Source organism: Thermobia domestica, chromosome 16, assembly GCF_964235325.1.
Source record: "Thermobia domestica chromosome 16, izTheDome1.hap1.1, whole genome shotgun sequence".
NCBI lineage: Eukaryota > Metazoa > Arthropoda > Insecta > Zygentoma > Lepismatidae > Thermobia > Thermobia domestica.
In genome coordinates, this window is record NC_137469.1 from 81,229,557 (window position 1) to 81,245,313 (window position 15,757).

At 34.0% G+C, this 15,757-nt stretch overlaps 2 protein-coding genes across 2 annotated transcripts in view; both read left to right on the forward strand.

Moving 5' to 3' along the window:
* The window catches only part of LOC145673198 (uncharacterized), a 28,493-nt gene extending 24,320 nt beyond the window's left edge, over positions 1-4,173 (forward strand). Inside the window, exons 6-7 of the mRNA XM_081742669.1 lie at positions 700-824; positions 4,036-4,173. Of these exons, the coding sequence (XP_081598795.1) occupies positions 700-732 (33 nt within the window). The 3' untranslated portion in view covers positions 733-824; positions 4,036-4,173. The remainder of the gene's footprint in view (positions 1-699; positions 825-4,035) is intronic.
* The window catches only part of LOC145673197 (phosphatidylinositol phosphatase PTPRQ-like), a 55,069-nt gene continuing 43,401 nt past the window's right edge, over positions 4,090-15,757 (forward strand). Inside the window, exon 1 of the mRNA XM_081742668.1 lies at positions 4,090-4,227. Coding sequence (XP_081598794.1) covers position 4,227 — 1 coding nt within the window. The 5' untranslated portion in view covers positions 4,090-4,226. The remainder of the gene's footprint in view (positions 4,228-15,757) is intronic.

Consider the following 15,757-nt stretch of genomic DNA (forward strand, 5'->3'; position numbering starts at 1 on the left):
GAGGAGATTTCTTAGTAGGTATACAAAAGAGGCATTTTTAATTCTTCTTTGGATGCTTTCTAGAGTTCGGAAACTGCAGAAATTACGGGAAGAGAGATGGTGTGTAAGAAAACCGAATGCACAGAAGTCCATCAGGATTCTCTATTCTGATGGTGATAAAAAATAGATCGGTCCTAGCATCTGTCTGTCTTTAGAATGTCGACAATAATGTATTGTGTGACTGGACGACCTGTCACGGTGCAATTCTATCAGATTGAGTCCGCTACATACAATTTGAAGATTTCACTGCTCTAAATATAGAGCAAAACATGCTTACCGAATATTGTGAGTATTATCCAACTTCCTTCACATTAGTAAGCATTGATCTTTGTCTCAGTAGTAGTTATTATATACCAACAGCACCTTAAATAGCTGAAAGAGTTGATGATCAGCACCTTTTCTTTATGAATTTCTGTTCACATATTTTCCAATTATACCGGCTCTAACTTGTCGAAAAATGTAAATTTTGAAAGTTTGCTCGTCTATCATACAACTATACTTGTCTGTTTACTTAATATGTTGGTTGAAATAACATTCCCATGTAAGAAAGTACTTATCAAGCTAATTCTCATAAAATTGCAAAGAATTTAGTCGGTAATACGGATGTTGGAATAATTGCTTTGATGTTCTAAGAATTATTATTTGCTATTCTTGTTCTAGAATATGCTCATCTATCGTCGGCTCCGGTTTTAATTTCCGCTGATTATGAAGCATTGAAGATTAATATCAAACTATCTGAGAATACAGGAAAAGGCGATCCATCCTTTTATCAAATTCAGTTGAAGGTAAGGAAATAATTTTAATTGGAAATGAAAGTTGAAATAGGTAATATTGCTGATAATTTATTACAAATCGATTGATATTCTTAATGCTTTAGGTAGCATCGGTAATTACTTTTATACATTCTTATCATTGTCAGAAGTTTTACAATGTCAATAGAAATACATAATTCATATAAACAGGAAAACCACGTTCACATGCTCGTAATTGTTATTTATCATTATGAAATAAAATCAATGTAAAAAATATTCTCTATGAGCTTTGTAAGACTACGTTATCCGTTTTAAAAGATAATAATATATAATTTTATTCCGCTGTACTAGTTCGGTTTAATTGTTCATATTTCCGCCTATTAGTTGTTTTTTGTGATTATCATAGAATTCGTATCCTAATAATGCATCTTATAGTAGGGTAATTACTACATTTTATAATAGATCTTATAATAGGGTTTTTGTACACTTAGTATACAAACTATGTGGGACATATTACTCTCTTCTGTTGCTGACTGTATAATACGACATTATTCAATTTTAATTTAGTAGCGAAAATATAAGGATAAATCAACTGCTTCGCTTTAAAAATAATTTTATCCTTATATACAATATTACTCCTGGGTTCAATCTATTGTTCTACACTTATCGCCGGCAGTACCACGAGTCTTGGGTAAAATCACAAGTAATGCTTCGTATCGTTTTCAACATTCATGTTGCAAAAGAATGTAGAGTAAAATTCACGATAACCATTTCCCTACAAGCAATATGTTTTACAACCTAAGAGAACAATTGTTAATAATAATTTTCTATCACCTTAGGCTTTGTGTAATTACTATGGGAAAAATATTTAGTTGAATGAAATTAATATTGCTATTAACATAATACAAATTGCTTTACCTACTCATTTATTAAGAAATAAATTTTATATGACCATAATATGCTCTCTATGTATTAAAATTAATTTAAACCTTTCAGATTCTACCCATTCCAATGGACATGAAATTTGTCATAATATTTCATATTCTTAAGATTGTATGAATTAGTTGAGAACATTTGATACCTTACGTGCGTATCAGATTCTACAATTAAAATAATAGCTTGCTGTCTGACGACTGCCTTTTATGCTTATCTGAAATATAGAAACATTTATTGTAAAGATTAAAACAAAACCAGGTTTAAAAGGGTTAAGTGATAACTATCTCCTAAAACCTATTTTAAACTTCCTTTACACATAGATTATTCAGATATACATATCATCAGCCTGATCACCTAATTTATTTCTGTGATTGCTTTGGAGGTAATGTACACTTAGGCTAAAACCTGTCATGATATCAGGCAAAAAATACTTACATGTTAGTATCTTCATAACTCGGCACGTTCCGTATGTGAGGTTATGTGCGCATATACATTATTCAAGCATCAGTAAATAATTACCAACAAGATGACACAGTTTCGTAAAAACAGCGAACAAATGCGGTAAATGAGTATAACGTAATTCTTATGTGAGGTTGCAGTATAGTAGGCGACACCATGGCGCAGGGATGGAGTTGCGAGGAGTTGACAAAGATTACCTTAGGCTGCATGATTTACTACTGAATGTATGGTAGAGCTCAGAGTATTAACAGTGCTGTGTTACGTTTACCGTTAGCAGCTGTTATCAGGCTTATAATTCAGTTTGTGTAGAACGAAAATACATGAGTAGAAACAAGATCGGCTGAAACGTGAGGCCATCTAGAGTACATAGACTCACACCTCTAAATCTGCCAATGGGATTGCACATTGACAAATCCGGACGAAACCAGTAGCATTTGAATTGTATGGAGTGCACTATCGAGTCTCCAGAAAGAAGCCTAAGTTTATGAAACCACAAATGACACTGGAACACATCTCGGACACCGTCCTTCATAAAAGAACGAAACAGTTTTGAAAAATGTATTCTGATTGAAGCGGATTTGCCAATTGTTCACAGTGGTTGCAAGATGTCTGGAAGTATCTACAGATCACAACTCTACCTTTCTATGGTGGGACAGAAGAACACAAGTTCCATGGTATTGGGCACAATTTACAAAGATGTCATAATAACAAATTTTCTCAAATGTACATCAATTTACATGTAGCCCTGCCAATAACTGTGTACATTGAAGTATTACAAAATAAATTGGTACACTTCTCTCAAATAGACGATTTGTCTCGGGAAGCAATAAAGCTCATAAATGGTGGAGTACTATGCCGTAGGGTATACAACGATGGTTTGGAGCAAATATGCTTTAATATATGCACTCCCGAGAAAAGAAGAAAGAGAAGTAGTTAATCATGTAATATTTGGTTATTTATATACGTATATCTGAAAGAAAAGATGATATGGAGGTAAAAATAAATAATTATAAGATCTTTGTTTAAAATGTCATATGATTAACATACATGACTACGAACGAGGTAACAAAAGGGAATAGTAGATAATTGTTCTTGTTTCAGGCGAAGCTAACCGGGAAGAATCAGAATGAGACACAAACTCTACATGTCACGGACAATCCCTGGATTTGAGTCCTATTAAAAACGTTTAAAACGTTTGACATTTCCCACAAGTAAAGTTGTATAAGCAGCCACACAGATACACCTATCAAACAATAATCCACAAGGGCCATTAGCTGACGAATGATACTATCTGTTACAGATCGAATACTTATTTTTTTTTTTACCATGCCATGTACAGTTAAGCCTTCTATGCTACCTGAGAAGGGTTTCCTAAGTAATTTCAATATCAGGAATGATTCTTCCTCTGCACTGGTACGTAGAAGTGACCACAGGCTCAATTTTGGTACCTATTTAGTTAGGTCATTGCAATGTACGTTCATTACCAAAAATTCTCATCACACGAGAGCTTAGATTTGATACTTAGTTACTTGATATTTTTCTAGCAAGATAAAATGATTTATTTATTTTATTATTTTACTGATTACTGGAGCAAACATACTCGTGTATAAAATATGTTACTATTTATAATCATATACCATATACTTACAGCGAAAGTAATTACATTTTGGCATTACATTTCAATCGTCAAATAATTCTGACATATTAGGGATCTACTATCTCTACAAATAATGATTTTAACATATACATGAGATGAAAATCCATAAGTTTCTGCTGGTAAGTATGATCATGTATACTGAAGTTTTCGTAATCATACATTTTCATATGATGTTTTAATTTTCTTACGCAGACGAATTCTTTACATTCATGGTCTAAGTTAGATCCTCATCCAATTGAAAATATATCTTCATCAATTATTACGGACATCACTAAGTTATCGCCTGGGCAGTATTATTATATAAGAGTAATACTAATAGACGATGATGGAGGCTTATATGAGGAGATGATATACCAGTTCTTTACACTAGGACAAAATGTAATAGTGAGTATCGATGAACCTATTACTTAACAAGTGATAGATATATATTGTCTGAAATTACTGGAGCAAAACGAATCTTAAATTTAATATCTTATATTTGTTTCATAATGTGGTTATGCTTGAGGTTTATAATAACCTACGATCTTTGTAAAGGCAAAGCCTAACGCGTCTTCCACCATGTGGTTATTCTTAAGATTTATTTTAATTGTGGTACATTGCGAGAGGTTTTACGTTTTAACATAACTAACTCCCTCCTATACTCTTGATAGAAGAGATATACATATTAATTAAGCTAGGAAATTTTAGGCCTGAATAAAAGATACAAGCCTTAAATGTGTGATTGATTTTAATGTTTTAGATTAGTTATGTAGTGTTTGTGAATTGATTTATGTGTAGAGACATTTTGGCAGTTGACAGAGTTTTTAAGCACATACCTGAGATTTTTATTGAAAATATTGTTTTAGGACTGTTATTTGAGGTTTACTTTTGGTACAAGTTTTTAATTTGGTTGGGGTTGACAAAATAGTAACTTTTTAAAACTTTACTTCATGAAGATTATGATGTTTGGTGTTTGAAGACAAAATGTGTTTTTAAAGTTTCTATTTTAGTTACATTGAGATTGTTAGCGATATATGAATGTCGGGTCACACTCTTTATTTTGGCAATATTGTGAGATTATATATTATTTTTTGCTGAGGTTGTTATTTAAAGTGATGTAGAATTACGCCATAACCCAGAAAATTGGGTTTATGTTCAAGTTGAAATTTGGTTTAGATGAAGAAATTTGTTAACGCAAGATTTACATAATGAAAAAGTTCATTATGTAAGTTAAACTGTCTTCAGCACATAAAACAAATTCGCAAACAAATTACATAATAATTTTTAGCATTTTATTATAAATTTTTGATTTAAATTTATGTAAAGAATCTTTTTGTTTTGTTTATTTTTAATAATTAAATTTAAAACCAAAGTACAACACAAATAAAAAATGTATAACTGGCTGGTTACAATAATAACGGTGAAATGAAACATGACAAATAAAATATTAAACTCATATTTAAATAGTAATTAGTGTTTGAATTAAAAGTAGCTTGTTTTTCAATTAGATTGTTACATCTATCATTTAGGTAAATCTGAATGTTCGTCCCATGTATTCTATTCCCCTTTACAAATCTAAACCGTTGAAACGTTTGAAAACAATTTCTCAAATAATTATCACCTGCCTCGGACTTAGCTTTCAACTTGTTACTTTTACTGAAGTACATATCGTAAAGAAGAAGTGGGATTCAAAACTATGACAAAACTATAGTATCGCACGAACCCTTCATATTAAGGGAATAAAGCTCGGAATAAAATCCCATCATTAAAAATATTTTTACTTGTGTCCCAGCATTTTAAAAAATTCCAGTTCAAAGGAAAAACAGGACAATTTCTGTACTTTTTGACTAGGAGAATTGCTGAGCCATTTAAAGTGAAGTTTTGAACATATGAGGTGCATTCAGGTTAAAACACTATCAATTTCTTTTTCTCAGAACTGGTAAAAGATAAAAATGTGCTGTTTGTTTCAAAATATGCGAGCACTCGTCAATGGGTGACAAAGATGGGGACACCGTACGACAATAAAACTCTTGCATTTTACCTGAACCGAAGTTTAATCTTGTCACTTTTATTAAGGTGTTTGTTCTAGTCGAGGGGAAAGGGATTCAAATGTATGCTAAAAATAAAATTCCTCACTAGCCTACCTTAAGTAAGGTTGTATAGAAGCTCTTTATTATGAATAAATGGAAACGTGCCAAAGTTTTCAAAAATTGAGCTTCTAAATGAGTTAGGGACTATTTCTATAACATTTCTTTTATCATATATATATAAATGATATTGTCATTCTCTGTGTCACCATCAGAAGGAAACGGAAAATCTGTTTGAAGTGAATTTGTACTTAGTCACTATTTGGCTTGAATGATATTTATTGTTACTTTCATCAAAATGTATGTCTTAGGAAGTGGACGTTTAACAATTGTGCGAGAAACTGTATCTCAAGAATCACTAAGCTTAGGTAGATGAAAGTCCGTATATAAATTTAATAGTAGTAATAAGTTGACATGCGTCCCAGCATTTTTTACAATTACACTTCTGAGAGGAGAAGAGGAACATTTACTATATTTGTTTCCCGTTTCGTTCTCACAAAATGATAAAAAGAAACAGTTTGATTGTTTAAAACAAATTTTTGAAGATTGTTAGCACCTGCATTGTTCATGGGATTAAGCAATACACTTTTGATTAAAATGCTTTTGTTGCGGGTGAAGGAAGTTTAAAATTTTCGCAAAGAATAACGGTTGCACTGTTTGAAATGCGTTTTGAAATTAGTATTTGGATTGAGCTCTGTTCATCCCGTTTCTAATATACATTACAAGAAAAGGGAAACGGTATTCTAATGTAACTTTCAAATAGTTTCCATGAAACAACATTTTTCCGTGCGAATAACAGTTATTTCAGCTAGTATCTGTTATCCAGCATTCTATATTAGTATCTTATTTAATCGTTAATTTAAGTATGTTAGTATTATAATTTCTTGTATTCATGATAATTATTTTTTTGCTAAAACTGATAGATGTATGAATAAATTTGTGAGATGCCGCGCTCTTTATGTTCGCTTCCTAATAGTTTACTACAATTTTAAATTTTGATATGTATAATATATGTACGGAATATATTGCCTATAAATATCTAATGGCGGTTGCTTTCTGATATAGTCATAGAGTCACGTGCCTTCCCAGTTAATACGAAGAAAATATTTTAACAATCATTTTGTTTGTATTTCTGAATAAAAATGGGAATAACAATGGACTCTACAGCTATGATTGATGTGCATGAGAGATTTGCCAAAATAATGTAAGTCAGGATTCTTGATATTATTCTGTGATCGCTTATTCTGACTTCACTCTTCCTAACGTTCACTTACCTCACTGAACAGTCCTTCAAAAAAATTGCCTTACATATAATGTAATCACCAGGGCCCGGATCTTGTTGACAAGTCAACTTTTTTCTGTTACGCATAGGACAAGGCAAGTTCAAATAAAAACATTATCCATCAACTCTTGGTTCTAAAAATATTTTTTTAGGGTCAACTTTTGGTCACTTTTTGCCGTTTTGAAGTTTCAGGTCAATTTTTTAATATTTTAAGGTAACTTTTAGGTCACTTATGGACTTTTTATTCTTTTTCTTTTACATAAGGAAATCTTAAAATGAAAACTGTTTACGGATTTAAAAACAAGAAGTTAAATTATCTTTTTTCCTGCTTCCTGATTATTGGGGTGGAAAAACTGCATTCCTAACAAGTTAGTGAACACTAGGCTGTTGCTAGTTGACGAGGGCTGGGGGTTCGTAAGTGACCAAAGCAGATGGCTCTAGTTGTTTACTACAATGGATATGACTACGTGAATAACTAAAAATAGATTAGAAGACGTTCAAAGGTTTTAAACAGGCTTTTTATCTATTATTCTGGTGTATACAATCTACACTTGCGAACTTTTATTCTTTAAGTGTGCTTCCTAGTTTCAACTCGAGAGTGAATTGATGGTTTTAGTATGTAAACTGCCGAGGTCTAAACCATCTACAGCTTCTCATTTAAGACAGATTGTTTCCTAATTTGGTAAGGATGTTTTTAGTACTGACGGTACAATATTGTTTGGCAAGGCATGTGAAGTAAAAGTGGCAGCAGAAAAATGATACACTGTATAAAAGCATATCAAAAGCGAAAAACATTTACGGGCAGTTGAAAACAAACATAAAACCAAGTGTTCGCAGTTGTTACTTGTGGAGAGTGCTTTGAATAATAAAGGCAAATCCTCAGTTTCCAAAAGAGTTGTGTGAAGCTTTTGTGTATTCAAATATTCCTCTTTGGAAACTCAATAATGTGAAATTGCGGGATTTTCTGGAACGTCATACAGGTCGTTCCATTCGAGACGAAACGAATCTTGTAAAAAAAAAAAAAAAAAAAAATACATGCCAAAGTGTAACGAGGACACAATAAGAAAAATAAGAGAGGAACTTTGGACTCATAATTTTTGTTTCTATAGACAGACTAGTGATGTGAAGGAACGCTATGTAGTCAACATTATTGTTGGTGCAATGAAAGCCGACGAAGCTAGCAAAATATTTTTGCTAACTGGTGAAGTGTTGGAAACTGTCAACCATTTTACAATATGTAGACTTTTCGATAAATCAATATCCCTACTTTGGCTTGAAGGTGTCCAACATGGCCATGTTGTTTTTGTAACAGATGCTGCTACGTATATAATTGAGGCTGCTAATTCAATAAAATCGTAACAATATTTACAGTTATCTACTGCAATGCTGAACAAGGTATGAGCTAAATTTTCTGACGATTACAAAGTTCCTGAGTTAGTTTGTTGTATCACAGCTTATAAAATGTTTATATGTTGCTTAACTGGACATAAACCTATATATCTCTAATTCAAATATGAAATGCTAAGCTATTTACTAAATTGGTCAAAGTTTAGTTTTAATATTATTGCTTTTTTAAATCAAAGACACAAATGATCAATGGACTGCAACTAACTAAAACAAAACTTTTGAAAATGAGTGAGAAATAGTAATTAAAATCCAATAAATATTCAAAAAATGTCAATATTTTAATGAAATAAACGTTTAAAAAAACTACAAGTTTTAAGGTCAACTTTTGTGAATTTTAGGGTCATTTTACAGGAATTTTAGTGTCATTTTATAGGTCACTTTTTAGAAAATTTTAGGTCAACAAAATCCGGGCCCTGGTAATCACATTCTCAATGTGACTGAAGGAAATTTCCGTTCTCCACCTCCTTTCTGCGAGCGAGAGAAGAGAGAATAGAGTGGCGAATTTAAGCCCTGTGCTCAGTAGAACTGTATGTAAGCAAAGTGGGAGGAATTTGTTCCACTTCTTACATAAAAAGACTGAACTATATGGTTTCATGGATGAGAGGATTTCTCAATAGATTTTCGAAACATTATGTTTGGTTTTCGACAGACATATATCTACAAATTACTAAGAGAAAAATAAAATACTTTCTGAATGCAGTTTTCAATTCAAAACTCCTTATGTCCTTTTCACGTAACTTTGTAACATTTAAGGAAAATGAACATCCTTGAACTGTTGTTGAAAACATTATTTACCTCTGAAATGTTAGTATGAAAGTAAGAATGCAAAGCTACAAGAAAAAAAGAACTAAATGTTATACTCGTTATCTAAGTAAATAATTGTAAAATTCCAATTGATAGAGAATGGTCAAATATCAACTCATTTAGAGTGGGTTTAAGGTGGGAAACTTAAACGAGATGCAATAAATTTGTTCCCAACTAGCCTTGCAGATCTTCATCGACATTTTAGTGCTTCTTTGTAGATATATGGTTACCCAATACGTCTTTGTCATAAAATACCAGGTTTCGACTCCCGATAGGAGCAAAATAACAAGAGAATAAAAATAAAAAAGTAAACAATCAACATATATTAAACGACAAAAAATGACAGGAAACAGAACCTGGTAAAACTGGTAGTAGTGTGATAATTATGCACATTCTGGGTAAACGATCCCTGAACGGGACATGTTATCATCTCCATGATCTTCAAATACACTCTCAATAATTAGTCAGGTTTCTAGCCTCAGCAAGCCATTATCGCACTTCACATCTCTCAACAACTGGCGTTTCATGGTTGAATGAACTTTCTCTTTTTCCTGAAATCAGCATTGCAACCTTCTTTCTTAAGATAAAAAAATTTTAAATCTAAATGTTTAACAGAATAAGGAGATATCACTAATAAATTTAATTTCGAGAGTACACTAAGTAATACGAAGTACATCACACATAATATTATTAACTTCCTAGTAATGATAGGAGACAAGACTTGAAACTTAAGGCTTTTATAAGATTCAGGAGTAGTAGTTAACTCTTGCGAGTGACATCTTTCTGGACTATCTTTTCAAACGTGAATCAGTTTTATCAAAAACGACTCAGGAGATTCTGCTTATATTTCATAAATAAATATTTAAATCTAATAACCCAAGAATAATGTGTAAAACAAATTCTTATATAAAAAATATGCAGGAAAGGTAATTTCCTGTTACGGTTGTTTCTCTCTCTCTCTCTCTCTCTCTAATACGGCATGCGATTTTATTGATACTTCCTTCAACTTGCAGAAATAACTCTGTTTGGGATAGCGATACATCAAGTTTACGTGAGGTAAAAGGAGTAAATTCTACCCGATGTTGCACGTTTGAACATGCTCATACAAAATAATTTTCCAGTGAAACCTACCGAATAAATTCTGACACGGTCTTTTTTGTAGTTTAATATTCCATGATTATGCTTTGAGGCAGTGGCATAGAGAGGGAGGCTCACCCAGCTCGACCCTCCCACTTAGTGCCGTAATATCAAATATGATTTTGAATTCTTATTTGTGATTCCGATGTTTTGATTTTTTTTTAAATATAATTTATCATCACAAAATGTATTTTAAAGTCATGTTCAAAAGAATAACTTCTTCATTCTTGACTTATTTTAAACTCAAGGAAATTGTGGAAATTTGAGGCATCAGAAATAATATACTACAATGCAGATATTGCATTTTTTTTTTCTAACGAAAGTTACCAGTGAAGAGACTTTCAAGTGCCAGCGGAATGATCTACCTAGGATTATCCCCATTCTTCACTAATTTAAATCGCAAGCAATATGTATATACACTACGTTGTTCAAAAGCGAATACTTTTCACGAAAGTTATCGGGGAAATAACTTTCAGACTATCGGGAGAATAAGGGGGTCTTGATCTATTTTAACTACATGCATTGGAATGTTTGTTAAGCCATGAACAAACTATACTCTTTATTATGTCAAAATCTATCAATTTTGGCGAACGTCTTCATAGAAAATTATTTTCTTACTATATTATTTAAAATATGGAAATCTCAAAGTCGGGTATTTGTTCCCGTTTACCCTACTATTTTCAATCGCAACAAGTGAGGATTGTTTGAATGCGATAAAGAAGATAACTGTAAACATATTTTAATAAAATCGAATAATTTATTCGGTAGGTTTCACTGGAAAATTATTTTGTATGAGCATGTTCAAACGTGCAACATCGGGTAGAATTTACTCCTTTTACCTCACGTAAACTTGATGTATCGCTATCCCAAACAGAGTTATTTCTGCAAGTTGAAGGAAGTATCAATAAAATCGCATGCCGTATTAGAGAGAGAGAGAGAGAGAGAGAAACAACCGTAACAGGAAATTACCTTTCCTGCATATTTTTTATATAAGAATTTGTTTTACACATTATTCTTGGGTTATTAGATTTAAATATTTATTTATGAAATATAAGCAGAATCTCCTGAGTCGTTTTTGATAAAACTGATTCACGTTTGAAAAGATAGTCCAGAAAGATGTCACTCGCAAGAGTTAACTACTACTCCTGAATCTTATAAAAGCCTTAAGTTTCAAGTCTTGTCTCCTATCATTACTAGGAAGTTAATAATATTATGTGTGATGTACTTCGTATTACTTAGTGTACTCTCGAAATTAAATTTATTAGTGATATCTCCTTATTCTGTTAAACATTTAGATTTAAAATTTTTTTATCTTAAGAAAGAAGGTTGCAATGCTGATTTCAGGAAAAAGAGAAAGTTCATTCAACCATGAAACGCCAGTTGTTGAGAGATGTGAAGTGCGATAATGGCTTGCTGAGGCTAGAAACCTGACTAATTATTGAGAGTGTATTTGAAGATCATGGAGATGATAACATGTCCCGTTCAGGGACCGTTTACCCCACATTCTGAATGAGGAAAATTTTGGTTTAATTAAGTAAATTTCATTTCGACTTAGGAAGCAGCCAGACAAGTGTGGTTGCGGAACGCCAATTCAATTTTTTCGATTTTTTAAAAGAGAAAAATGAAAGGTACTGAGCTGAGATTGGTTTTCTTAATTTAAACCGTAGTATTATGGTTTTTAAAGGAAGTAGAAACGACATATTTCTTGTATTTTCCACATTATTTGTTTATCATGTCTTTAAATATGATTTAAGTTTAGGAATAAATACCTCTTGCTTGCTATGTTGAAGCTTTATTACGGATCGTTATATGCTACGGAGTTAGTTCCTAATCATTCTTGGTAATTTCTAAGCGTACCTGTAATTTTGCTACAATACACATATCTCGATTCCCTGTGTGTCTACATGTCTCATGGCTTGGGTGCTCGAAGAGAACGTGAACAATATGCAAAGAAATAAGCTAAATAAACTAATAGGTACACACCTGTTCATAAAAAGCTGGAAACTCGTTCAGAAACTAAGTCCGGAAAAGTGAGCCTAGATCCGTCACAATTCTAGCAGATCTATACACAGGGAATTGCATTTTCCCTCCGTTCTTTATATAGACACTAGCTGCAAACCGTACTGTCATCCGAGCGATGTGAAAATGTAAAAAACAAATGAAACTACTTATTTCTGAGATTATATTGATTGCACACTTCATGCAGTTCCAATATGCAAAAACAATCAATATCTTAAGTAGAAATTACTGAAAAAGACAGAAAATGACTATTTAAAATTTCAAGTGCCACCTGCGCTTGGAGCGATACAATTATCAATATTATAACGCATTTCCTTCTAAGTGCTTCCGTAGCCAAGCGGGTTTAGTAATGCTGATTGAAACTTCTGAAGCGAAGGGCGACGGTTCGAGCATCCGTGCGGAAAGTTCGTTTTTATGCCTTACTTTTTCTTAAGTATATGGGAACATTGTTATAAATATAAATTTCTACTTTGAAGTGCTTGGAAAAACAATCAGATGAACTGTCAGTTTTCAAATCTCTGTTTGAGCTCCTCCGTGGCTAAGCGGTTAGCGTACGCGCCTTTGGCGTGGGAGACCCGGGTTCGATTCCCGGCGGGAGCTCATGTGGTTCGGATTCCACGTTAATCTGTAGGTCCACGTCTCATATAGCCTCGCTGCTGAAAGGGACGCTAAACTAAAATCAACTCAACTCAACTCAAATCTCTGTTTCATTTACTAGCCCGCCGTTTCCATAATTTTTGTATGAAAACGTTAACACATATGTCAAAAATGTAAATTATTCATGTTCCTGATATATATAGGTGTGTGTGTGTCTGTGTTATGTGTCACACAACTCTGTAAAACTTTTTTCGTGAAAAATACTGAACTACGAAAACATGACGTGGGCGTATTCCTTGTCGCAGCAGACGAGTTTCTCCACTTAAACCTACGAGTAACGATATCACCTACAGCCAAACAGCTGCAATTGATTCATTACTCATGGCTCATCGTGGTCAGAATGTTCGCGAGCAGCTTACTGCTCTTGTTGAATATGGTGGTATGAGTGTGAGACAAGCTAGCGAACGTATTGGTGTTCCCTGTTCTACAGCATATACTTGGTGGAAGAAATACTCAGAAACAGGTAACGTGTCTAGAAAAGCTGGCACTTTATTCAAAGGGTTTCAACCTCGCAAGAAGATCGGGCCCTAGTTGATGTAATCCGTCGCAATCCTTTCATGTCATACCGGCCGTTAGTGATAGCGTCTCGTTTTCCTGGCTCCTTCCTCACCGCACGGCTACGTCTTATAGATGCAGGGCTTCACGCATATCGAGCCGCGTGTAAGGAGCAATTGACAGATAGTCATAAAGTTGATCGACTAGCATTTGCTGAGGCAAATATTGGTCGTAACTGGGATCATGTAATCTTCACAGACGAAAAGATATTTTCTTCAGCAAATGATAGTCCTCGACTTGTGTATAGGCCCACAGGAAAAACGTTACGATCCACAGTACATGCACAGAACGCATAGAATGGCGCATGCTACTATTCACTGCTGGGGATGGCTGTGTAAGGATACAGTTGGTGAATTACACCGTACAGAAGGTCGATCGAACAGCCAGAAGTATCTGGATATTGTGTAGTATGGCTTGTTCCCCGCTGCGAGAAATTAATTTGAAGACGGCATTATAGAAGTTCTAGTTCAAGCCTGGTTTCAAGAGGAACCCAATGTTGAGCTAGTCGACTGGGTTCCAAGAGGATCTGATTTGAACCGAATGGAAAATCTATGGGCGGAAGTTACAAGAACTCTACACGAAAATTAGCCTGAACCCCCACCAAGGACAGCTGACGCACTTTGGGAGCTAGTTTCTGACGCTTGGGAAGAAATAGTACAGGGACATCAATATGTCGCTAGCTTGGTTAACTCATTACCAAAAAGATTAAGATGCACCATCGAAGCTGACGGCGATTATACGAGATATTAATTTTTGAATAAAGATTTGTCTTCATACCCAGATGACCTTCGAGCTCTTTCAAGAGCTCACCAAGTTTTTCCATTTTTCTTTAATATTGCTTTCATTGGGACGGTTGTGTTTCGTCGGAATCTGCAATTTATATTTATTTCTGCTCCTTTGTTTACCCTACAGAGATAGTCCAGTGGCTAGCACGTGTGCCTTTGGTGTACGGGGTACCGGGTTCTATTCCTGCTGGGAGAGGCTTGTGTTTTTACCTATCTGTGATAATTTTGTGTTCGTGCCCCTGTTGTTAAAGATTTACTGCTGAAACTATAAAACCGAGTAAAACAATTAAATTTTAAAAAGATCAGTTACTGAGAAACGTTCGGTAAGTCAGTTTTGTTTTAATATCTAATGCCTAGCGCGTTCGTTGTTGGCTCTGTTAGTCGCAGGTTAAATTCTAGTTAAGGGTCCATTAAAATTTTACTTGAACTAGAATTTATTTACATGAATCACCCGTCTTCTTTAGCCTAAAGGACTTAAACGTTGAGAAAAGTATATGGTAAAAATGAAATAAATAACAAGACAGTAATAATGCTATTAATCTGTATCTATCTACATAGGATATAAATGAAAAAGACGTCGTCTATCAGAACAAAAATGGCTTAACCGATTGAAATGATTTTTATTAGTTAACACTTTCACCTACCTCTGACTCATGGGCACCTAAAGGGGCAGAGTGAGCTGCCCTCTAAATCACGAAATGTATACAAACAGAAATACCAAACATAATATATAGCAACCATGAAGATAGCCCATCCTAGAACATTTTACGGTGCCATGCGCGGACTGGATTGTTGTCACGCCATTTTTATTAAAATGTGTATCCTAACAGAGGAGAGGAGTTAAAATTTATGCCAAAAATAGAATTTCTCTCATTTGTTAGATGAAACTTGACCCCATGCAGTTAACGTCGCCAATATCGAGTGACCCACTTGCCGGTAAATGTCGATCGTCAATATAGCGACGCATCGAAAGATTTGCCGCTAGTGTGTCCCTGGCGGCAGGATTTCGTCGAGTCGAAACAGGCGTCTAGGGTAGGGGTGTTGCAGTTACCACCACGTAGCGGCGATGACGTCTTTCGATTCTTCGCGGAGAATCGGCGAAGGGACTGAAACGACTTATCGACAGTCATGTGCATGCGTTTATTATTATATATTTGTTTTTCCTGACGAATGCTCCTAAAGTGAGCTCCGGGGTTAAGAAT